Source organism: Acanthisitta chloris, unplaced genomic scaffold (genome assembly GCF_000695815.1).
Source record: "Acanthisitta chloris isolate BGI_N310 unplaced genomic scaffold, ASM69581v1 scaffold29788, whole genome shotgun sequence".
In the NCBI taxonomy this organism is placed as follows: Eukaryota; Metazoa; Chordata; class Aves; order Passeriformes; family Acanthisittidae; genus Acanthisitta; species Acanthisitta chloris.
Window position 1 is genome coordinate 1,338 of NW_008689132.1, and position 24,834 is coordinate 26,171.

The 24,834-nt window shown below is 37.8% G+C and overlaps 1 protein-coding gene across 1 annotated transcript in view; it reads right to left on the minus strand.

The window, feature by feature from the left end:
• Positions 1 to 4,272: 4,272 nt before the first annotated feature.
• Positions 4,273 to 24,834, minus strand: part of GNAZ (guanine nucleotide binding protein (G protein), alpha z polypeptide) — a 32,823-nt gene continuing 12,261 nt past the window's right edge. Inside the window, exon 2 of the mRNA XM_009081315.1 lies at positions 4,273 to 6,355. Coding sequence (XP_009079563.1) covers positions 6,011 to 6,355 — 345 coding nt within the window. The 3' untranslated portion in view covers positions 4,273 to 6,010. The remainder of the gene's footprint in view (positions 6,356 to 24,834) is intronic.

Sequence of the window (24,834 nt, forward strand, 5' to 3'; positions counted from 1 at the left end):
GGTATGTTCCAGACTTACTTTATTCCCTTTTCCTTGTAAAGTGTATTTTAAGACAGTATCTTTTCTATTTTAATTCCCTTTTCCTTGTAAAGCATATTTTAAGACAGTATCTTTTCTATTTTTGCTCATCTTAGTTTTCTTTAGTTTCCTACATGTTACGCAAGCTAAGGTTGCCTGCTCAAGACACAGGCTGTGGCCTGCATGCTTCAATTTGTATTTCAGAATCTTGCATCAAAATTTCACTTTGTTCTCCTCTATTCAAAATACGGGTCAGCTGTTCATCATGGTGCACAAATTTCATAAATTTTCTAATCCGAACATTAAACTTCTCTCTTCCAGCTGGTGAAAACTGTAACTTTAAAATTAATCTTTCAGTAGATTCCCTATTCCCCCTTCTATTTATAAGAAATTAAAAATGAATGTGGAGAAACTATTTACATCTGTGAAGCAAGCAAAATTTAATCTTTATCTTCTGATCCTATATTCAAGTCTCCCAGCGAGCTTGATGTGTCTAGCAGTATTTTTATAGCTTGCTTGAGTCATGCCTTTCTAGGTGAAATGCTCTTCCAAAGCTTAACTTCTTCAGCTATGAAATTATGCCAGATTTTGACCACTTTCTCTGTCAATGTTCGTGCTATTAAAAGCCTCCATGACTTGTTTAGGACAGAAGTCCTTGACAAGATTAAGTTAGTCTTGCGTAGCTTTCTACAGACCAGATTTGCATACAATGTCCTTTGACAGTTTGGGGGTGGGAAAGAGAAAAAACCTGCAATCCTCAGCCTGTCAGGTATGTACAGTCTGTAAGATCAGTGGTGTAGAAGCTAAGATAGAATGTTGTCTGTGAAAGCATCTCTGAGTAACTATCCTTGGTAAAAAGGGTGTATTTCTGAGCCATGCATTCTATATATTTAGCTAAAAAATATAAAATACATAAAAATGTACATGTCTGTTTAAGGGTTGGATGGTAACACCTTGAGCAGAACTGTGTTACTGCAGAAGGCACTCACACACAGATGGCTACTTACAGGAAAAACAAAGGTGCTAAAACTTTTCTTTGCTATGAGACAATTTGGGGAATTGTCAAGGAGAACAAGCAAATATTTTCCAATAGGTAGTAAGAGTCACAAGGCCTGAGATGATTAATTTGACATACTACAGATACAGAAATAGTCTCTGCTTGGTAATTCAGCCTTCTTCAGCCAGCCAAGAAACTGTCTTGCTCTTTGCATTTACTGCTACACCTCATGTCAGGATAATGAGATAGGATGTACCTTGGACCAGCTGGAGGAAATCAGCAACTAATGCACCACTCCACAGCTCAGTTCCTGATGTTGTCTAGAGCTGAGGCAATTTACAGGCCGATAAAGCAATACTCTCTGTGCTGGACAAAAAGGAACATAAGCTGCACATGCACTTGGCATGAAGAGTAGTTGTTTCTGTTAACTGGGAAGTGGTCAGTGACTCCAGTGAGCTCTATGCCAGGCCACCTGTTCTGTCTCCAAACAGAAGTAATTTAGGAAAATGTAGTTATTTTAGGCAAATCCACTAACAGACTATTTTTGATTCCTGAATTTAAGGATGTATACCAGTATCTTCTAGGAACAGTGGGATAGTTAAAAACCAAAAGGTGGGAAAATCCACAAAGACTGGGAGAACACTGAGGTTTAACATTTCTGTAAGAAACGAGAACTTGGTGAAAAGAATTAATGGGCAGAAGAAAGACAAAAATAGGATAGATTTCTGTATTCAGTAAAGGATAGAAGAGGGAGAAGAACCACCAGGAGAAGAAAATTAAGAACACTGAAAACGTTAATAGCAAAACTTTCACTGTTTGTAAAAACATTTGGTTGACACACACACAATGGTAGTGAAAGGGTGTTATGCAGTGAGGAATGGCCTGGGCAATAACAACTGCAAAATTAGTTCTAGGAAAAATCATATTTCATTGCAATATGGCTAATACTGGAAAAGTTTAATAATTCTTACCCATTATCTATCCTATTTATGGGTACTTAATCCTTTTAGACAAAGATTGGAGTGGATTGGATCGGGCAATGGACTTTTAAGGTTGCCAGAACATCTATTTGGGAAGAGCCCAAGAGATAATATTTCTCCTACATTACTGACTCTCAGTGTCTCCACTACTCCACCCTTTAAAGATCATAACCATTTGGATGTGTGGATAAGGATTGTTTAAGGATACCTTTTTCCCTTCAAAACTTGTTTTGCTGTATGGAGTGCAAATGCTGAAAGGACAGATGGCATTCTTACTGCAGCAGATGGGACATCTCTTCTGTGAATGTCATTGTTGCCCAGGTGAAGTGAAATCCCAGCTGTATTAATGCAGCACTTTCAGGTGGCAGTGCACTGCATCACTGATAAACCTGAGAACTGAGAAAATGAATGCAAATTTAATGGCATGATTTATCCAGGTGGATGACTAAGAGTCCAGGGATTTCATTTCAGCACCTGTCTTCAGACTTTTTAGTTTTAACTTTCCTCTGCCTCAGTTTTCTTACACAATCAGAAAATAGGATTACTTTACTTCTGTGTAAAACAGAATTTATTTCAACATCTTGAATTCTTCAGACAGAAAACACAATAACCATGAATGACTCAGAACACTAAGATCAAAACCATCATAGGAACTAAACTATTAGAGATTTAATAGCAAGAAATTGCTATTCAGAGAACATGATTCTATGAATTGACCATTTAAACTTAATTTGCTGCTTTGTTCCTCCCCATGCCTATGCTTTTCTCAAGTCAAGTAGGAGCACAAGCAGTGCTTCACATTCTTTTCTCCTTTCCAAGGCAGTGAGAAATGGAACTGGCTGCTTTTCTTTGGAAGTCCCCTTAGGCCTTTTTTAAAGCATCCTGTTCTCCACTTTGTTCTAGATGGTCTCCAATACTTGTGTTGGAAGGAGCTTCTTAGTTGAATAAATATTTGGTTTTTAATATAAAAAGTCTCCTACCCTCCTCTTAAGTGACTACACTTCTGGCTTTAGTTTTCCTATCCAGCTTTCTTACCTTGAAGCTATGCTGTAATGAATGCTAGGGTTTGCTTGTCACTTCTTCCACTAGTCTGAAATGGCCACAGTCCCATGAAAGCCACTGACATCGAATAGACCCTTCATTGGAAAAGGAAGCCCTGACTCACTTTCTACCTTTCCCACAATTCAACTAGCCAATAATAGGATGTTACACTATAGAAAGCAAGTTAGACTAGAAACACTCTACAATTTCCCAAGTAAATGATAGCAATTTAACAGGAAGCAAAGTTTAGAGGATCCTGTAGATACAATTACCAAATACAGCTTTTAGGAAACTCAGAGAGTCAAGCAGCCTGTCTGCAAATATCACAGACAGGCAGTACTATCTTCTCACTACAAGTAAGGCCTAAATACTCCCTGGGGGCATGACAGACCTTTTATACCTTGAAAGCACAGCCTAGTTGGCTCTTTTGCTTCTGCTCTTCAGGTGTAAGTGTTGTCAGGAAATGCTTAAAGGGACCCTGTGGCTTCAGAACGGAGATAAAATACCTCATTCAAAATTAGATAGATTTTACCCCATTATTATGTCTGAACTGAAGAGTTTTTAAAGTCTTTACCTATGACTTGAGCCTCAGAGAGTATTTTTGCTTATGTCACATTCTCTAGCAAGGCTGAAAATTATTATTGCTTGAATCACAGTAGTTGAATCACAGTATTGTAGTTCTCTTGGCAGTCCCAGCTCTTTATCAGCTGAAGTCTCCACATCACTTAGAAAAACCCATCTGCATTTTGATATACTCAAACAGGTCAAAAAATGATTTTAAACATAATGTAAGAAAGATTAAGACTTTTTGATGCATTTTGTAGAAATGCCAAGAACCAAAGGAATAAAACTCCAAGCACTATCAAATATTTTCAGCTGCTGTCAGAGATTATTAACAAAGTGTTTGACGTCAAATTTTGTTTAAACTTCAGGGATATTATTCATCTAGCATCATCTAACAAGGGTCACAGCTAACAGTCTCCCCCAAAAGTATAATAATACCATGCAATCAGAATTTGTGAAGATATAAATGGAAACACATCCCTTAAATCTTACTAAGTTGGTCAAACATAATTTCTAAAGATTGAAATTGCTGAACCTTGATGAGTAAACAGGAGATCTGGAGCAAATGAAAAAAACCTCGTCAGCCTGTCATAAAGGAAAGAAAACTTCACCATGATCTGATCAAATAACTGTCGTAACACCAATTAATGAACACACTATAGACACATTCAGTATCATTTGAATTATTTATTTTTAAGTGGACCATTTAAATGTTGATGTTGTTAACCATTTTGTTTTAATTTTCTTAGAGCCCTTGGCTGAGATTTCTTGCACTAATCATAGTACATCAGGGGAACAAAAGTAGAAGGTGATTTTCCAGTGTGCATGTGTGTCTGTGTCTCTGTGTACATATGTGCTTTACAGTTATCAAACATATATTTACACACCAACTTTACACTGAAGTCTTTAAGAAGTCTTTTCTATGGCAGGGGAAAGAATCAACTGACCAACGACTTAGGTCTATATGATCCATTTGAAATTTTCCAGTATAGTCCCACAGAGCTTCTTATGCATTCAGAGTTTTGCCGGAATGTTATTCCATCCAGTAGTGTTTCTTTATGAGATGAAACCTGGAGCTGAGGAATGCATCTCTTCAGTTTCCTTAACTTCACTAAACTGTAAATAATTTAAATTATTAAATTGAAATATCAAGACATTTAGGTATTGTTCATATCGCTCATTTTTAACCTTCTAATAATACATCACATTTTAAAAATAATTAAAAAACCAACAAAAAAAGACTTTGGAGGCTATATACTACACAATCTCCATGGCTCCTGCTTCTTGGGAAATCTGTGACAATATTACAATTCCCAGAACCTATTTGGAGCAGTGGAAGAGAATTGTCCGTTGGCAACTTTCACATTCAGCAATCCAGACACTACAACAATAATTTAAAAAATTGCTTTGTGATTTATTTTTTTAATCTGTATTAAAAAAGAAACATTAACCTACTTCTTAAATAGAGTTTGGTTTTTGTGAAACACCACAAGATTTGGCAAAAAAAGATGTACAAGAAGACTGTTTCGATGTATAAAACTCCTTACCAGTAGAAGAAACACTGACCTTAATTTGGCCTATTCATAGATTCATTTAATGTAGTTTTGCTGCATATTTGAAGCCTTAGAGAGCAGAAGGAGCTGCTAGTCAGTTTGGAAATCACAAAACAGTTGCGCACCAACAATTCCTTTAATAGGCAAAGTGTCCATGAGAAACAGGAAAGTAAAGCAGAAGTGTGTACATAGTATATGCTGAGAGTCATGTGCATGTGCATACATGATGGACGTGTATATACTCTTGACTGTGGGGACCAATACCGTGGGTACATGCCTGTTCTCTGCTAACTGAAGGAGTATTTTGCTTAAACTCTCCTGTTCTGTAGCTTCTAGTTTGAACTAGCTTTGCTCCCCAACACAACCATCCTGCTCCACACCCTGCAAACGAGTTCATCTGTCACTCACCAGGTTTATATCTTTATGTCAGTAAAATTTTAGGACAACTGGATGAAGAAATATTTCTTACACAGACCATGGTAACACTCTCACTGTAGGAAATGGAATGGAACGAATGGAATAAAAGTGCAGTGACTGTGGTGAAAACATCTCCACAGAGTTAGGCCTCAATCTCTTTTTTGTTTTTTTTTGGTTGGGGGTTTTGAGTTGTTTGTTGTTTTTTTTTTCTCTGAGGGTGTGTGGTTTTCTTGGAGAGGAGGCTTTCACTCTCCAGAACATTTATTTGTGGAAAATGATGTAGCGAGTTAAGGGGGCATAAGAGGAACTGTGTACATACATCAGATTTCCCCTTTTCTCTCCTTGGGCTACTAAGCATTGCCCCATTTATTCCCACTAGAAGTGGAAGTGGTTAGCCCCTTTTTTATCACTCCAGGAAAACAGATAAAGCCTAAGGATTCTTAGCAGAGGCCAATGTATTTGAGATTGTTCTGAATGATGACATCTGTCACTGCATCAAACACAAATTGTATGTTACTGGTATCAGTGGCACAGGTGAAGTGTGAGTAGATCTCCTTGGTCTCCTTGTTGCGATTCAAGTCCTCAAACTGGCGTTGGATGTAGACTGCTGCCTCCTCGTAAGTGTTTTGGCCTTTGTACTCAGGAAAGCAGACTGTTAAGGGGATGCGTCGGATTTTTTCTGCCAGCAGATCTTTCTTATTCAAAAAAAGGATGAGGGAAGTGTTGATAAACCAGTTGTTGTTGCAGATGGAATCAAACAGACGCAAACTTTCTGCCATTCGACTCTGTAGGAGAGGAAACAACACAAGAGTGTTTCAGCATCACTGTGGAAAGCAGACAAAATATATTAGTGTCTATCAACGAGCAAAATCTGCTCTTAAAAATAATGTTTTCTCATTTGATGACCTTCTTACCTGACCATGAAATTTCAGGGGTCTCAATACACTTGTTTTATGCAATACCTTTCACCACAGACTACTCTTCCTTTTTTAATTAAACATTTGGCAACTAAAACTGAAGAGTTAAAACCAATAGGTATAACTTGGGAAAATATGGTTCTGTTCAAACTTCAATTAGCACTGTTGGCAGGTTCATTACAAGGGATGAGTGTTTTCTAAGGAAACATTCTGCTGTGGATTTTTTTTCAAAAGATGGAACTCAAGCAGCCCAGTTGTAACATTGCATCATTAGATGTGTAGTTTAGCATTGCCATACATTCTCAGAATTTTTTTCTTGCCTTACTTCCCCCACTGTATAAGGGTAAGCTTGAAAGAATACAACAACCACATTCTGCTGCGGTAGGCCAACTTGAATATTTGTAGGTGAAAGCTGAGTTTAGCCAGACGTGTTTAACAGCTTTCTGTCTGCTGCCCTGGGTGGAAGAAAACCATTTCTGAACAACTGAGGATGACCACCACAGTTATATGTTCGGAGATAACAATCCGGTGCTGGTATAGACTGAAAGCAGAGAGGCCCATTAAGAATCAGCAGCTGTCTTGAGTTTTCCTGAGGTACTATCACCGTGACACTTGCTCGTGGTGCCGCTGGAGCTGTCCATGGTACCCACCACTCAAGGCTGTTTATTGACTGGTTTACACCTGTAAGTAGGTGTAAACAGATGCAATGTTTTGAACAGAAAATAGTCTAGATTATTCAAATAAATTGTATTTAAGTGTGATCAAAAGTAGATACAGAAAATATCTCAATCAGGCATTTTTGGCAAGATTAATGTTTTCCAGCATGTTTAGGTTTTAAAAACGTTATGCATACATCATGAGTCACTGCAGTGGCCCAGAGTAAGTGAACAGAAGGGATTTGGGATATCAAAACCCAAGAGTGTATTTTGTTTACAAGACTATTTACAAATATGTATGTATTCCATTTGTCTGGCTTGTGTTCAGAGGGAATGATAATAATCTAGTCTGGGCATTTTTGCTGTTTGCCTGTGAAGTATTTTGGCCAGTTTTCCTGTTTGGGAAGTGGAGGCAAGAGGATGGTTTTGGCTATTAGTAGACATAACAGTATTTTTGGCCTAACTGTCCTGAAATTTTGTCAGTTGTGTGTAGTGCATCTCCCTTGACTTCACTAGAGTAAATTCATGCTGCAACTGGTGACACAGAGAAAGAAGAATCATTCACTGTTTGTAGAACAACAAGTAATATGAAAAAATCTTTTACTGCAAATTTACTTTTTATTTTAGTTAAGAATGAAAATATATTGTATGGTTACTACTTCAAAGGAAATCTGCAACAGTTTTGATCATTATTGTTACTCTAAAACAAAATGCAGAAAAAGTTACCCTTTAAAAATGTATACAGTTGCTGAAGTAGGAGCCGAGTGGTTTACAGAAGCTTTTCAAATTACCTCTCATCCTTTCCTCACTTTGTGTTACTATTCCTTTTCATTTGCTAAGGACAGACTTGGTCAGAATTGCATCCTCTGTTCTCAGAGTTCCATGAAGGCATTGATTTAGTTCTGTGTTTACAGTGTTAACAGATTAAACCCACAGACTGCTGGCAGTTGCTGGTGATTTCATGAGCCCCAGAAGCACAGGGCTGCACTGGCAGGGCTGGCACTGCCTCAGCAGCAGAATGGAGCCATGGTGAAAGCTGACTCACAAGCCCCTCGTGGCACACTGAAATGTAAGCAAAGTTACAGAGTTCAGCTACTGGGGGTTGTTTGTTTACCTCCTCCACTGTAAAGGTGAGGGCATCTGACGCTACTTTATATAGACAGATTTATAGGTGTAAAAACAGCTTAAAAAATACGTTTGAGTGTTTATTTTTTATTTTCACAATGAAAATCCTGACACAACAGACAATCCCCTAAAAACATCATAGATCTGTTTCCAAATACTCCTGCTTTCCTTTCATGAATTTGTAGGTGATAATAAAACCAAGCAAGTAATTTTTATCTCAGCTGAAATGCTTTTGCTACTACTTGTCTAGGAAAAAATATTTTAGAGTTAATATAGGTCTTTGGCCAGTGCTCAGAGCAATCATGCCAATAGGATATTGCATTTTAAAAGGTTTGTGTTTATTACTGTCTTTCATACTGTTCCTCTACTACCAAATCCTCCATTGTAATCCAAGGACAAAAGCAGAGTTAAAACCCTTCCATAAATTGTGAAACGTAATGAACATGTAGAAGGCGACTGACAGTTTTAAATTAGTGTGAACTTGGTGATCTCTCATGTGATATAAAGAAGAAAATAGTAAATTGTTGATCTTGACAGCTAAGAAATTTATTCTTCAATGTAATATTTTTATAATATCGAATATCTGCAAGTCATAAATTCCTTCTCTAAACAAAACAGAATTTATTTCAGTTAAAATGCAAATAAGTTAATCAGGAATCATTTCCAACAAAGATGCAGGCTATATCACATCAGTGCAAGACTGTGGCTGCATGGTATAAGTGCATGATATACTTCAGAAATGAGCCCCCAAAATCTGTGTAATGATTTAACTTTAATAGCAGAAGTAGGAAAATGTATCAGTAAGGAAAACCCAAATGATAATCACAGAAGCATAGAATGGTGGTGGCTCACGGTTTGTTCAGTGCATCAGTCACATTTCAAGCAGCAATGTGTGGTACCCAGATCACATCTTGCTATGTCTGAAGGAGTAATGTGTCCACAGTTCTAAGCTGAAGGCTGACACTGAAAATATGTGATGAATCCACTCCTAACACAACAGGCTCATTTGTGGGTTTGTAACTACTGTAAAACTACTGTACATACCACAGGGGAAGTGAACTTGAAAGGGTTGTGGCTTATTATAATAAAAATAGAATAAATTACTGTACAACTCCCAAAGGTGTTATTAAAATTTGCTATTAACATGGAGAAAAAATAATGATAGGAAAAGGCATTCTTCCCTGCAGTGTCTTTTCCAGTTCTGGAATCCTGAAAGGGAGTCTATAGCCAGGTGGTCAGAAAAAATGTGCTGCTGTAATTTCATAATTATACAAGCTGGGGTATAAGCAAGACAATGCCAATGCCTTATCCAGATGGCCTTGTTGGGGGCTAATTGCAAATTCTGCTTTGAGCATGAGAACAAGGAATTGGTCGCTTAAGGGAAGGAACATGCTAAGGAACAGATGGCTGCTTCTATTCTTCCAATACTTCGGAAACATACAAACATCCCTGGTCATCCTCTGGAACGGTAGAGATGTGCTTAGCAGGGAAGAGTTCAGAACAACTGAGAGTTTTCAAAGGGGAAGACCCAGTTACCAAGACAGGAAGCCATTCAAAAGGATCCCTTGGTAAATGGAGCAGAATTGGAATATAGTGTCTTCTTACAGCTTCCACATTAAAGTTTTCTAGTCACAGCTGAGAGACCTTTGAAATTAAAAATGAAAAATTATGATGAAACTATCATAAGTAAGGGAATTAACTGCCATTTGTCCTAAGTACCTAAAAACTTGATCTTTCAGTCATTATTTCTCTTTTGTCATTATTTTAAAACTGGTAGGCACTTAGGGATTTGAAAGCCTTAACTAAATAAAACTTATCTTGTGTAGACCATAAACAATAATGAAAGAAATTTTTGCAGGAATGGTAATGTTTGCTTTCCAGAAAAGGTAGAAAATCTTTAAATGTCAGTAAATTTTGGAAGAACCAGTGAAAGCTGTTGCCATTTTCCTGTTGAGGCTTTCCTTGCAATACTGGCTGACATTTAACATACGCTGGTAGCTATGAGCTGTTTCACAAAATGGCACAAATCTCTTCTTTCTGATTCAAGTGTGTTCTTTAGAGATCCATGACTTCAGACCTTCTAAAGAAAGCAGGTGAAGCTAAAGTATTTGAAGAAGAGATAGCGAGGTAAAAAAGTAATTGAATCAGTTGGATGTAAACATTGTTTTTTCCTTAAGGTTACTAGACAAAAAAACCCTGAATCCATTCTGAAATAATGACAGTCTACAAAATAAAGGAAATACCATTGGCCAAGATAGTCATAGCCAAAGCTATTCAGGAATTCAAACTATTTCTTAATAAAGGAAGGCAGAGGGAAAGCAGAAGAACTTTGCAGACGAAAATATAGATGATGCAGAAAGCAAGAGAGAGCTTGGATAAATTAGAGACTCTTTTCTTGCAAAAAAGCCTAGATTGACTTCTAGATGAAATGTCCTCCCTGTGTAGCAGTTAGGCCATCCTGACTGAGTGCTGGGTAAGAGACTTGCTTTAAAAGGAAAAACACTATTGTATGATTCATATTTTGTTGAAGAAAAAAAGACTCCTACAAGAATGGGTAGGATCAGGTGGCTGTGGGTCTACATGGGAAAAACAGTGATAATTTAATGAGTTAAAAATTACTTTCCTCTAAAACTCAAAAAGAAGAAACAGTTGGAGAAATCTGGACAGAAGTAAATAGGCTTAATCTAATTCACTCTCTAGATCTCTCCAAGAAATTAAGAACCTCACTGAGGGAGAATTAAACTGGGATAAAACACTCCACCTCTGTTATCCTGTATATACCTGTTTCTAGTCTTGACATCTCCCAGAAGCGACAGGGTAAGCAATAGGGGTTTGACTAGACAAAATTATTTTGGATTCCAAACCTTTTCTTTCCAGTCCTAGCATCCCAGATTTTTCCAGGAAAATGTTGGGAATTCTAAAATGTCAAAATTAGAAGGGTAAGTCCCACTCTGAATTCATTAAGAAGTGTTCTTAAGTCACTTAGCAGCTTAACTTATTCTACAAGCAGACAAACTCATTATCCCATCAGCAAAACAATGTGCTAGATTAGTGTAAAACCACTGCAGGAATTCCTGACCAGTCACCTCGTGAACAACACAGGAAGGTCAGGATAATTACAAGCAGCTATGTCAATCTAACATCTATCATACAGATAACATCCATGCACACACCATCTATTCATGGCCTTCCTACCAAAAGTTCTTCCAGTGTCCTGGATGTATGAGGAATGTGAGGTGCAGAAAGGTGGGAAACTAACATAGCACGTTAATCTATGCCCCTGCAATGAAGGGAAATGGAAAGGGATTATAAAAAGTTTTATATTAGAGGAATCTTGGATCTCTGCTATGAAATGAGCATATAGAAAGCTGAGAAACATAGGTATTATATGAAGTAGAGCCCTGAAAAAAAATATTGTGTGATTTTGATAGGGAGATATCTATTTATATGGTGAGAGCAAAAAAATGTTTTAAGCACAAAACAAGTTTGCTTTGAGTTTTTTTAAACAGATTCATCCTCAAATTAGGAGGGAAAAGTATACTAGAAAACAAAATTTGTAAGCTACAAGATTAATTCTTCATTTTAAAGATAATGTCCTGTAATTGTTCATACCTACACTTTGTATGTGCAAGTGCAGAACTGGCAGTGGAGGCAGTAGTCAGTATTTGATACCTGTTTTGCAGAAAAGAAAGAGAAAATAAACCTAACAAAGCAAAAGTGCAACATACTGTCTCCCATGATGATTTCCTGCTAAATATTACTACTGTCTTTATGTAAAATTCTGCAGATGATAACTGAATCTGACAGTGTGAATGAGAATCATATGAGGACCTTTGGTTTTGGCTGTTGTATAGGATCACAATGAAAATATCATGAATATTTTATCATGTATGATCTCTGTGATGGGAAAAAAACTGTAGTGTGACTAAGGCTTATTGTGGACTAAACTAGACAAAGCAGATTTAATTGGGAATATTACTTTAACAGAGTCCTGAACATTTGTCTTTGAAGACTGATCCTTGCAACTTTTCAGGTATGCACTGAAACTGCAAATCCTGTCTTAGGAGTATGTGCTGAGTTAAACATCGATACACAGCAGTTGCACCCATGTAATACATGTGCCAGACTGGGGTAAACCCCTCTTTAATACTATCTATCAAAACTATTTTGTGTTCCTAGATCAGGAACAATACAGATTTGTTAATCCTAATAAGTACAGTCTAACACCAAGCTATTATTATACTAAGGAGAGCTGAGCTGAGAAAGAAGTTTGATTAAATTTCCTGAGAGGAGGATTAGATTTTGAGCCAGGGGATTTCTAAGCAAAGGAGCAGGACAACAGGTGCTTCTGCTAGGACTTATAAATTAAAGGGAACCTAAAGAAAGGATATATAGAAAACTCTTGGAAGAACAGTGGAAAAGGTTACTGAGTTCAAGGATCAGAAAGGTTGGGACACACATCATTCCACAGAAATGCTAAAAGATCCAGATAAAGGTTACTCCTGTATGTCTGACCAGGGTATGAAAGGCTGTTCCACAACAAGAAAAGGGGCAGAATAGAAGTGCAGAAACTGATTTACTGCTTGTGACTAGCTATACATATCTTCTAAGCAAGCCGAAGTGCAGGAAAATTATATTTAGAAGTCATAAAATGTGCATGTGATAGGTGCTATATTTATCATTACTCATATGAGAATTACAAGTCCAGAGGAAAGTTCTAGAAAAAGGTATGTTCAAGAGAACAGAAATACAGAGCAGTCGATATTGGTCCTGTGCCTGATAGAACAGCAACACCAATCAATATTTCTGGGAAGGAGTAATAAGGATAGATTGGCAAAAGCAATGCTACTGCAGCTGACACAGGGCAAAGGAAACTTAAAGTCACACTGGGACAACTTATTAAAACCTACACATTACATGGACAGTGTCCAGCCAGGGCAGCACTGCCAGGACCGTGCTAAAAGTACCCAAGATAATCATTAAAGTGGGCAGGTAGCTTGTTTTTTCTCCTTAAAGGAGAGCTTGCTGTGCTTCAATTGCTTGGCAAACAACTGTTAACACTCTCCTTTTACCACCTCAAAGGCCAACAAAGCTTTATGCTACAGAAGCCTCTGGACATAGGAGTTAGGAGTGCATGCACTCTGTGTATCATTTTGGGGCACAAGCAGTTTTAAGAGGGCAAACATGCCATAAAAGAAATATAAAAAATAAATCTTCAGAGTCTTTGACAGTGCTAGGAAATCAAGATTTCCTGAGTACAAATTAGGAGAGTTCTTCCCTTAGTTCTAAGAAGCAAATTAGCAGCACGTAATACCTACGCTTGCTTTGGGTGGGGGGTGTGTGTGGAGGATTTGAAGCATTTTACAGTATTCTAAGCAAACTACGTATTTCTGGAGTTTGGAAAAAATCTCACAGTTCTTGAAAATATATTCAAAGTATCATGAACATCCATACTTTAATTGTACATATCTGGATGTTCTATCCTTAGACTGTGTTCTAGATATGCAAATAGAGGCCAGTTTTGCTCTTCCTGTTAACATATTTCATTTGATTTCTATCCTTACTCAGTGTTTTCAAGTGGGGTGGGTTTTTTGGTTTTGTTTTCTTCCAGGCCTTTAGATTATTTGCTTAGCTGAAGGGCAACAGGTGCATTTCAAGTACATTCTCAACATAGCTGAAATGTTGCATAGTTTTACACATAAAGTGGTCCAGGACTTTAGCTGTCCTCATCTGAGACCTTTAAGCTTAATATCAGCCTTCCATGTCTAGACAATCATAGAACCCCAGAATGGTTTGGGTTGGAAGGGACCTTAAAGCTCATCTCATTCCACCCCACTACCATGGGCAGGGACACTTTCCACTAGCTCAAGTAGCTCAGAGCTCCATCCAACCTGGCCTTGAACAATTCCAGGGATGGGGCATCCACAGCTTCTTTGGGCAGCCTGTGTCAGTGTCTCACCAGCTTCATATAAATCATTTCTTCCTACTATCTAATCCACATCTACCCAGAATAAGTAATTTAACACTGCATTGACCTTCAAGGAGAGGCTGAGGGAACTGAGCTTTTTGGGCTGCCAAGGAGGAGGCCAAAGAGTGATCTAATAACAGCCTAGAACTACTTGAAGCATAGTTCAAAGATGATGACGCAAAACTCTTCCCAGAAGTATCAGATCAAAGAGTATGCAGCGATGAACACTAATTGAACTTCAGATTAGATGTTAGGTTTTGTCTAGAAAACTAGCACAGCTCTGGAACAATTTGCTGAGAAATGCTGTGAAATCTCCATCCAGAGACGTTTTTCACTCAACTAGTTAAAGCCTGAGCTGGCCTGATTTACAGTTGGCAGTAGTCCAGATCTTCAGAGATCACATCCAGCCTACATTTCTGTAATTCCATGAGTTGTAGAAACATATTTATAGTTGAATCCATAAATAAGTCAATTTTATGCACACAGTTCTGAGCAGATCTCAAACATCTGAAAGAGGAATTCAAGCATAAGGGCTATCATTTGATGGAGTCAGAGTCACTACACTGTTGGTGAGGCAGGATGAAAAGGAAATGGTTAAAGAATGGAGTTGTGACCTTTGTGGAATACTCAGGTTACTGTTCTTTCATGCTCTCTGGTCCTTAGAGTAGCCCCTGAACTACTAAAATAGTGCAGAAATCTGCAAGACAACTACAGAACTACATAAAAACACACAAGTAAAAAGAAAAATATTTATTCACTGTTGAGGACTACTAACCTATGCTTTGTATAGTTTGTGCATAATCCAAGCTGATACATTATGTGTAAAGAAAGAATGCTTTTCATTGCACCTTCTTTGAAATGGGCATTTTTCTAACACACTGCAGGGTGGGAAAGGGTGTTAATAGGGTGAATATTGGTTCCTGTCACACAGACAATTGTCTTAATTGAAGTGAAACAGTATATTGGATCCATAGGAGGAAATCAGCATGTTTTAAAGATGAAAGAACTCCCTTACTTTTTCCCACTGCTGTGCCACTAGAATGCACTAGTGAGTTCAGTAATTTTGTGTAACAGAATAATGGCACGGGGACTGATTGCAAAAGCAGTGCCTGTGAATGCAGAACTCATTTGACATCTGAAATGTCAGTGACAAAAGTCCAACCTGATAAACTATGATATCAAGAACGTTGGACTTATCGAACAAGTAGGTTTTCATTTCAACACAAACGAGCCCAGCTTTAAAACAAGATTCTCTGGATCTTGATGAAAGCTCATAGATATAAGTAAGATGAAGGACCAATTTGTAACAGTTAGTAGAATCAGAAAACAGAGAAAACCAGCAAGAATCATCATAAGCATGGAATGGCTATCCTATGAAATTAAATAAGATGGAATCTGGAAAAATAGTTGAGAGAGAACACAGTGGAGCTCATAAATCCATGAATGGTGCGGAAATGGTGAATAGTGAATGATTTTTGCACCTTTTCTTACAATGCAAGAAGTAAGAAACATCAAGTTCAGCTATCTGACAGCAGACGAGTATTCCTTCCATACAGGGCATAATTAAATGTAAAACTCTGTCACGAGGTGTTAGAGAATAATAATGATAATAGTAAAAGTCATAAAAGTGTAATTGGGTTCAAAAAGCAATTAAATTAAAAGGGCACCTAAACAGAGAGAAGTTGATGCAACCTGCAGTTCAGTTATCTGGTAGGGTATATTGCAGGAGGTATCAGTGTAAGCTTGATCTGTTCCCATGTTCTTCACCCATCATTGCCCACAGTCAGGCACAGACTTACTGCAGCTATTTGCTGTGGCCTAGCACAACTAGTTTGTATGTTCTGGCTATCAGAACAACCCCACGTTGTGGTCTTAGGTTACAGGAACACTTTTTTTTTTCACTGAGCCCTGTCTCGTTCAGCTTGCAAGATGGACAATGTCACATGATAGTCAATATTTGTCTGTAGAGTCACAATGCAATTTATAGACTTGTGCTTCACTACAAACTTGCTATTTATGAACTGCTCAAAAGACAGAATTACTGGTTTCTTCTCAAGCTTGTAATTATTGTATCTGAATATTTCATTGACTACATTTGTTTCCACAGCATGTAGTCAGATCAAGAGGTGCTGTTAAAAGCAACTTACAAATAGGGAATGAAACAATCTATACAACGAGAAATTACAGTTAGAAGGAACCCAGTAATTCTAGACACCCAGGCTAATTTTCTAGAGCCTAAATTTTCAGCACATGTATTTATTTATTTAACAAAGTTTAATAGGTTTTTCCAGCTGTCAGTGATATCTGGTGTAGCTCTGAATAACCAGACCTACTACAAATCAAATCACAGAACCTCTAATTCAGTTCCTATGAGAAAAGTAAGGAAGAATGCTGGATTACCTATGAAAGTTTGCATTTAAGAAACACATTTGGAACTAAAAAGGACCATAGACCTATGCCTAGTACAGTTTTTCAGGAGCATTCCACTGCTTTAGCTGTATGAACTTCCTGTTTTCCTGTAATCCTATGTTCCATTCATTTCATTTTCCTCCCTCTGCAATAGATGATGGCTGTGTTCCTGCAGTTGACAGTCTTATTTATCACAAGCCCTCATCAATCACAGAAAAATCATTGTATTCATTGAAAGAGGCATAAAATCCATGGAAAAAAAACATCATCAATATAAAGCCTGAATCAAAATAGACAGAAACAAGACAGTCAAAATAAGGTTACAACAACAATATTCTCCCATTTACTAACTCTTCATTATTTGATTTCACCAGAGCAGTTAAACTCTACTCCACCTCATCCTCAACCCACAGTGCTTCACAATCTAAACTTACTCCCAACCTTCACACTCCTCCAGTGCTGTTTCCTCCTCAGACTTGTACATTCCAGAAGAAAAACAGTGCTTATAGAATATTGTCCCATTAGAGGCAGCTCAGATCTCCCTAAGAATGGTTTATACCATTCATGTTAGCACATCATTCGCACAGTTCAAAACAATTCCAACTTGCAAAGGAATGAGGAAAAAAACCCAACATATGTGAGACAAGGGCTGCACCAAATACTGAGATCTTGTTAAAATGATGAAATTCTTATTGGTTTTCTTTTTTAATAATGGTTAAAAACATTTTTTCGCTACAAATGAATACATTTTAAAACATCACCATACATTTTACCATTTGCAGAAGGGTAGAATTAGTGTGTTTGTCCCCAGCTTCCTCCTCTCTGATCTGGTACAGCAAGACTCAGTTATTTTGATGTGTGTGTATGTATGTCTATCAGGATCTGATGAAGAATCTTGGCTGTAGCTACCTCTAAACTGATCCTATGTTACTATTCTAAAGTCCCTTCTCTCCTACACTGGGGAAAAGCTCTTGTGATGCTTTACACATCCTAGAATTTGCAATGCTAGAAGATAAGGCTGTTCCTTTTGTACATCCAGCACCAACATTCACTATGTATCTCACATGAATTTCATGTAGACTGGATTTCTTTTCCTGAAGCTGTGAGATTCCATATGTCTGCATACACCACATTATTTTAACTTGCCACCTAGTAATTCCAACTGCAATTGGTAACTGAGATCAAGAGGCATGTCAGAAGTGCAGAGACTAATGGAGTTATACACACTGAAGTCTTGCTCACAAGGAAGTGTCTCATGGGACTCTCCTGCTCCCAGGAGACAATAAAAACAATGCTATTAGCTTATTTGTAAAAAAAAATAGAACTACCCTGTTGCTTGAATTGTTTCTTGTGGGAGCACAACAGGAATAATAGAAAGTGCTGGTAGAGCAATGACAATTTGGGTAACAAACACAGCAGCAGGAGAGAAAAAAAGGAAGTGCTTTGAGCACCTGATCTTTTTCTGTTATTAAAGAGCTACAAGTCATACTAACTTTTTTGTCTTAGACTTACTCCCCATGAGTAAGAATGCAGCAGTCCTGGCAGCCTGCCTGGTGTCTTTTGCAACAAATCAACTTTTAGTGCTGTCTCTGTAAAGTAACTACTGCCTGGTTGGAGAGCTCTCAATTCATGACTCTAGGATTGAATCAAGAAAGAGACATTCTGAGACTGACTTATACCAGAGGAAACAAGGCTAAAACTAACAGAGTTAGCAGCTTTTGCAGTCTGGAAGGGATTTCACTGATTCACATGGCTGCTTATCACTTGTCCAGTTCTTGAATTTCTTAAGGAGATGTGGGATGATTTTCCATTCAATCCATTAAAAGGGAAAAGGCTACTGTACTGTACTGCTTCTCCATTTCAGCTTAGGTCAGAAATACTGTAATTAATTTGCACCCAGTTGTAACAGAGAACAACTTTGGTCCAGTGAGTCCTGACCTTAGCCTAAGCACAGACTGACAACTCGAGATGCCTCCTCCAGCTCCTGTTTCCCATTGCATTCATTGCCAGTCCCTCTTCATGTTTCCATGGAAATAGCAGAGAAGTGTGCTTATATTCTTGGCATTAAAATATTCATAGAAAGGGATAAGGAGATGGTTTAAAAGGCAGATGCTGTATTAGTGAAGCAAGCAGTCAAATTTAAGGTTCTTGTATGTAAATGATCGTATGTGTCAGTGGATGCATTCTTCACAGGGAGAGGTGGAGGAATAGGCAGTACAAATCTGACCTGGAATTTCTAGCTGGAATGCAAGGCTTCCCAGAACAATGCAAAATAAAATGCTGCTAGGATTTTACTACTAGAAGTTGAAATTTTTCTCAAAGAAACAGATGATTCAAACTTCTAGCATTCTCTTTGGTAACTGGAAAAAAATATTTCACAACTTGAAATTATTTAATTCAATTCCAAAGCCTTACCTGTATAAAGCTTCCAACTCCTTTCACTTATTGCAAATAGAACATTTCATACAAACTTAAAATTTCACCCATTCAGACTCTCATACATTTGAACTCTGAGTGCACTTAATGTTCTAAAACAGTCATAAAACCTTAACATTCTTTTGATCATAGAAAATCTAATTGGGGGCAGGAAATATACTGACTTATCTATATTTTTATTCATGAATCTTACTGAGACTAATTATTTTGGCTATGTTACTCATTACAGAGATTTGAATCCTGAGCATTACTGAAATTGTTCTAATAGTATAAAGAAGCATTTATATCCTAGATCTGTTTTTCTGATTCAAAATCTAAGCTGCAGTCCTTAAAAGACCATTGTCTGGGCAGATTCTACTGTAGGACTTTGGCTCTCCAGGAGAATGGAACACAGCATGCAAGATACAGCCAGTTTTTAAAAATCTATGAAAAGGAAACAGTAAATATATGTATTATTCAGTCCTTGCTATTTGAACATTTACTGTGCAGAGACTTGGTATGTTTTTCATTTTCCATGAACAAGAGTATTTTTAAAATCCAGGTTTATAAAAATAAACACTTCAATATGCCAAAATAACAGCATTGCCACTTGTAGCAGTGGAAGTCAGGAATGTTGTATTGACTTGTCTGCATGAAGTTATTCACACAAACCTGTGAAGCATAAGGCAGGTGACCAGTGCATTCCAATTAGGATCTATCACAATATGTGTTAGCCTTTATCGATGTGATCAGCACAGCTTTTGGCATCTTTATCAGTCAATCCTTTTTGGAAAGACATTCAATAAAGGGGAATGTACCAATCTGTTGAACCTATTATCCAAGCTCTGTGTGCAACAAATACTCTGAGACATCCTGATGCTACAAAAAGTGTTTAAAGAAATATCTCTTCCCAGAAGATTTTTTTTTTCATAAGTCATACACATCTGGAACTGAGAAAAGCAAGAAAGTACAAGGAAGATTAAGCCACTGACGCAAGTTGATAGAACAATCAAGAAAGAGCTGCTGAGATGAGGGTTTGATAACACAGAAATAGAACATTATAACACAGAGAAGTTCAGGAACTGTTGTTGTACAGTCACTACAGATGTGCTACTTTGGCTGCTTCAGGCCTCAGCTCTAGGAAGTGAGCTCATACTTCAATGGCAATGTATGACTTAAATACCAACACTGAATCAAGAGGATCACATCAAAAGGAACAGCAAGGATTTAGAGAAGTATGTTTTATCTGTTCAGGTCTGATGAACAACAAAGAACAGCAGGACACAAAACACCTGCTGAAGAAAAGGTACTCTGAGTAGACATACTAGAGGATTTAGTCAGGAACAGCTTGATCATTCTTTCTGGAAGGTACATTTGGAGGTGTCAGTCATACTATACCTTTTTTCTTTTTTTTTTAAACAAACTTTTATTTTCTTTGTGCCACCAGAAATGCCACATGCCCTAATCAGAGCTGTATGAGGACTATGACATAGATACCACTTTATCTCTTTATTTTAAGAATGGTGCAGGTATTTCATGTCCAAGATTTATTACCTTGGAAAACCCTTTAATTTCCAGCTTGCACTTTTGGATCATCATGTAATTTCCCTGTTGTTCAGAGGATAATCATTTCATAACAGAGAAAGGACAGAACAAAAAAAGCATTTGTCAAGCTGTCCCAAAAATCACTGATCACTTCCTAATGAGCATGCCCTAGAAACCTTTGTGTAAGGTAAACTGAGAAGGCACCCTGTGAAAGCCCTCAGATCTTCAGATTACACTGAACCTGCAACTGCCTGAAATTATACCAGCTGTAAAACCCATATTCAGAATAGTTTTCAACTAAATCTTTGACTAATCACTCTCAGTTACCTCCCATTGAAGCAAGATGCTGTCAGCTCTGGAGCAAAAAACCTCGAACATGGGAAAGAACTCTTTCAGCAAAAATAGTCCCGCATGAATTTTAAAATTGGATTATTTATGAATCCTTCTGCCTATGGTGCAAAACTGAAAACTAAATTATGTTATGGATCTTTAAGCTAAAAATTTTTTAATGTGACCAAAAATGAAGAAAAAACGCTAGATTCTTTTACAGGTTTTATACATGGGCATAGAATTCATATACGATAAACAGTGAAAATATATTAGCAATCTCCCACGTGTCTGACCTACAAGTTCAATACATAATCACTTGGGTGAGCCAAGTCTTCCTCTTATCCCACATCTTCTCTTTGCTGGAGAGTTTCACCTCACTTGACATTGTTGTGCTGTGCAACTGATGCCCTTTGAGCAGGAACTATTATCGATCTGTGTCAACTGAAAAAAGTGACATAATAGTGATACTGCAGATTAGAGATGAATTCCATGTAGTGCAGTCATGAAAATAATCATATTGATGAGAGACATCAATTGATCAGTCAAACTGGGAAAAGCCAGACTTTTTTCTTCTTCATTTCTTAGCTGCACAGTGCTTGAAAATGTCTTTATCTTTGATATATTCTCAAATACGTTTTGACGTACTAATTATTTTCATTTCCTTATTGCAAGGGTTTGATATTATTATAATAATATAAACTTGGCAATGTTTCTGTTCATTTAGTCACTTGTTGAACAAGTGACAACGAACTGAGAATTGCTAAGGGGCATGTGAAATAAATCTTGAACCACTACCCTGGATAAAAGAATGCAAATGGAAGTTAGAGAAAGTGGCACATGATACTGGATTTTTACCATTAGCTAGGTTAAAACATTCTCAAAGGATTTGTTTAAGGATAGGGTGAATTTTCCTGCAAAACTATTGTGCAAAACTCACTAATGTGGCTCTTACAGTGAGTTATTATTGTCTTTCTTAATCGGTTTTAGAAAACTAAATTAATTCCTTTTTGCTATGAGCGTTATTTTATCTAGAAATCAACCATAGGATCTGAAGTAAGAAAATCTCCCAAAGCATTATTTTCTAGCATTATTTTACATTGTTTCCTATCAGTCAGGAGAGACTGACAATTCACACCCTTTTAACTGAAGGTATCATTCTGTTTCTCTTAGTGAAAAAGCAAACTGATACGCTATGTTAGGCCTGTTCTGCCTTTCTTCATAGGATAATGCTTGTTTTAAGTGCACTTTAAATGCATCACATAATTTTGACGTAGTTCAGTTACTATGGAACAGTGTCTGTTGTCCAATACAGAAGCATAAAATACAGGAAAATTGAAATTGGCCAAATACTTGGAAATTCCAGTTTGATATAAAAAAATCAAACTTTTGCAGGGTTTTCTGTGTTTGGTTGGTTTGGTTTTTTTCCTGACATTTAATTTTGCATACGATGAAATCACAGTGAAAAATCAGTTACAGGTTTGTATAGGTTTTGCCTAATGGTCTGAAGAGAAATTGGCTTTGGACGTTTGCTGCATACAGGAAAGCTGTTCATAAAGACAGTAAGCTGTGATAGTCATGAAAATGTTCAATGCAAAAGGATTTTGAGAGGAACACTGGAAGTGGAAAAGAGGGGACTGGGGAAATAATATGTAGATCACCAACAGTAAAGACTCTGCACAGCAATGATACATTGTGAGGCTGTGAATTGATAAGCTTGTTTCCATGTACTTTTCTGTGGAGCTGTTTGCTCTGCTTTCAGAGAGCTGCAATCTTGCATTAGGGTTATCTAGTCTCTTTGTAAATATGTTTACAGCTGGTGGCTCCAGTGTTTCCTCTGGAATTATGTGACAGTTCAAATTCTCCTTCAATTTATCTTATATGCTGCTTCAGCTTAAGCCATTGTCTCACAAGTATTGCAGAGAGCTTCCCTGGCCATATTGTGCCCATACATTGAGCAACACAACAAAATACAGATAAAACTGATTCCTGAATAGGAAGGTCAGCTTTATAAAACAAAGAGCAGGATATCATCCGGGATCTATTTACCAATGAAGGAAACCACTGAGAATGTGCAGTATTAATAAAGAAAATTCATACTAATAAAAACTAGCAATTTCCTCACAGCAAGTAATGAATGCAAAGAGCATGGGAATACAGGAGTATTAATCAGGAAAGCAAAGTACAAAGAATTAAAATCCAGAGCCTGGTTTTGCTCATATTAAGATCAGTGGTATTTTCATTCACATTATTATTTGAAAAATATTGTCAGTAAAATGAAATCAGCATCTACAATACAATCTGCTGGAACTCTATACAATTTCCCAGTACTACTTCTCCAGTAAAACAAAGATTTCAACTATTAACCCACACATATGATGATATAATGATTTTAATCATCTAATTTTGCAGGACTGTTTGTTAAACCAGTACATCTGTCCAAGACAGGAGCAGACAGTTTCACCAGGGAGGTCTTCATCCCCACTGGTTCATCTTTTGGCACATAGCAACAGCTGCTCCTGTGCCTCTAAAATTTCCTTTCTGAAGAATGTCCAGCCTTCCTGGACTCCTTTTTGCCCTTCGGGACTGGCCCCAAAGGACTCTGTCAATCAGTCTCCTAAACAGGACAAAGTCTGCCCTTCAGAAGCCCAAGGTGTCCATTCTGCTGTTCCCCCTTCCTTCCTTTCTGAGAATAAAAATCTCTACTATTTTGTGACTGCGGAGCCCAAGGCAATCTCCAGCCACCACATCACCCACCAGTCCTTCTCCATTCACAAATAACAGGCTCAGCAGAGTGCCTTCCCTAGTTAGCTCCTTCACCAGTTCTGGTGGGAAGTTATTTTCCACACGCTCCAGAAACCTCCTAGACTGTTCCTTCTCCACTGGATTATATTTCCAGCAGACATCTGGTGAGTTGAAGTCCCCTGTGAGAATAAGGGCTAGTACTTGTGAGACTTCTCCCAGCTGCTGTAGAATATTTCACCTCCCACTTCAACCTGGTTGAATGGTCTACAGCAGACTCCCGCATTGATATCCACTTTGTTGGCCTTCCTCATTCTTGCCCATAAACACTTACCATCACCATCATGACAAACACTCCCTAATACACAGGGCTGCCCCACCGTCTCTCCTTCCTCGCCTCTCCCTTCTGAAGAGTTTCTGGCCATCCATGGCAGCACTCCAGTTGTGTGAGTCATCCCACCATGTCTGTGATTGCAGCTATGTCCCAGCTCCTCCTGTTTGGTGCCCATACCGTGTGCATTGGTGTAGACGTGCTTCAGTTGAGCTATTGATCCACCGCCTTTTTCAGGGAGAAGTGCTAATTCCTCTATGATCATTCTCAAGCTTTTCCATGCTTTCTAATACATCCATAACCTTTGCATCTTTGCTGCTGCACAGATCTCCCTCCCCTACCTCCACTAGGACAGCAGACCAAAGGCCCTCACTAGCACACTGTCCTTTTGAACCATTGTTCTCACATCTTCTAAGATGGCAACTCACTGTGGTAAACCCTGTAACATAAAAAAGAGCATCAAAAAGCAAGTGCTAAGAAATTTGACTGCATCCTACCATGTATCCCCAATCTGTTTCATCCTTGAAAAAATACAGCAGAAATTGACTGAGAATCTAATTTCTGTCACAAAAAACCTATTGTTCTAGTATGTAAAGTGGTTGCGTTTAGAGAAGAAATTATTCATATCCTATTGTCCTATGCTCTAGCTTCTGCAGAAGAAAATAAAAAGCAGCAAATGACATTAGTACTTACCATCTGGTAATAATGTCCTGAGTAGCTCATAAAACTGAGCATGCAGTCAAATACAGGTATGAAGCTTGTGATGTCTTCCCTGCAACTGCAGCAGTGTAACTTTCCTATTTTTCTTTCCCAAATGCACAGATAGCAA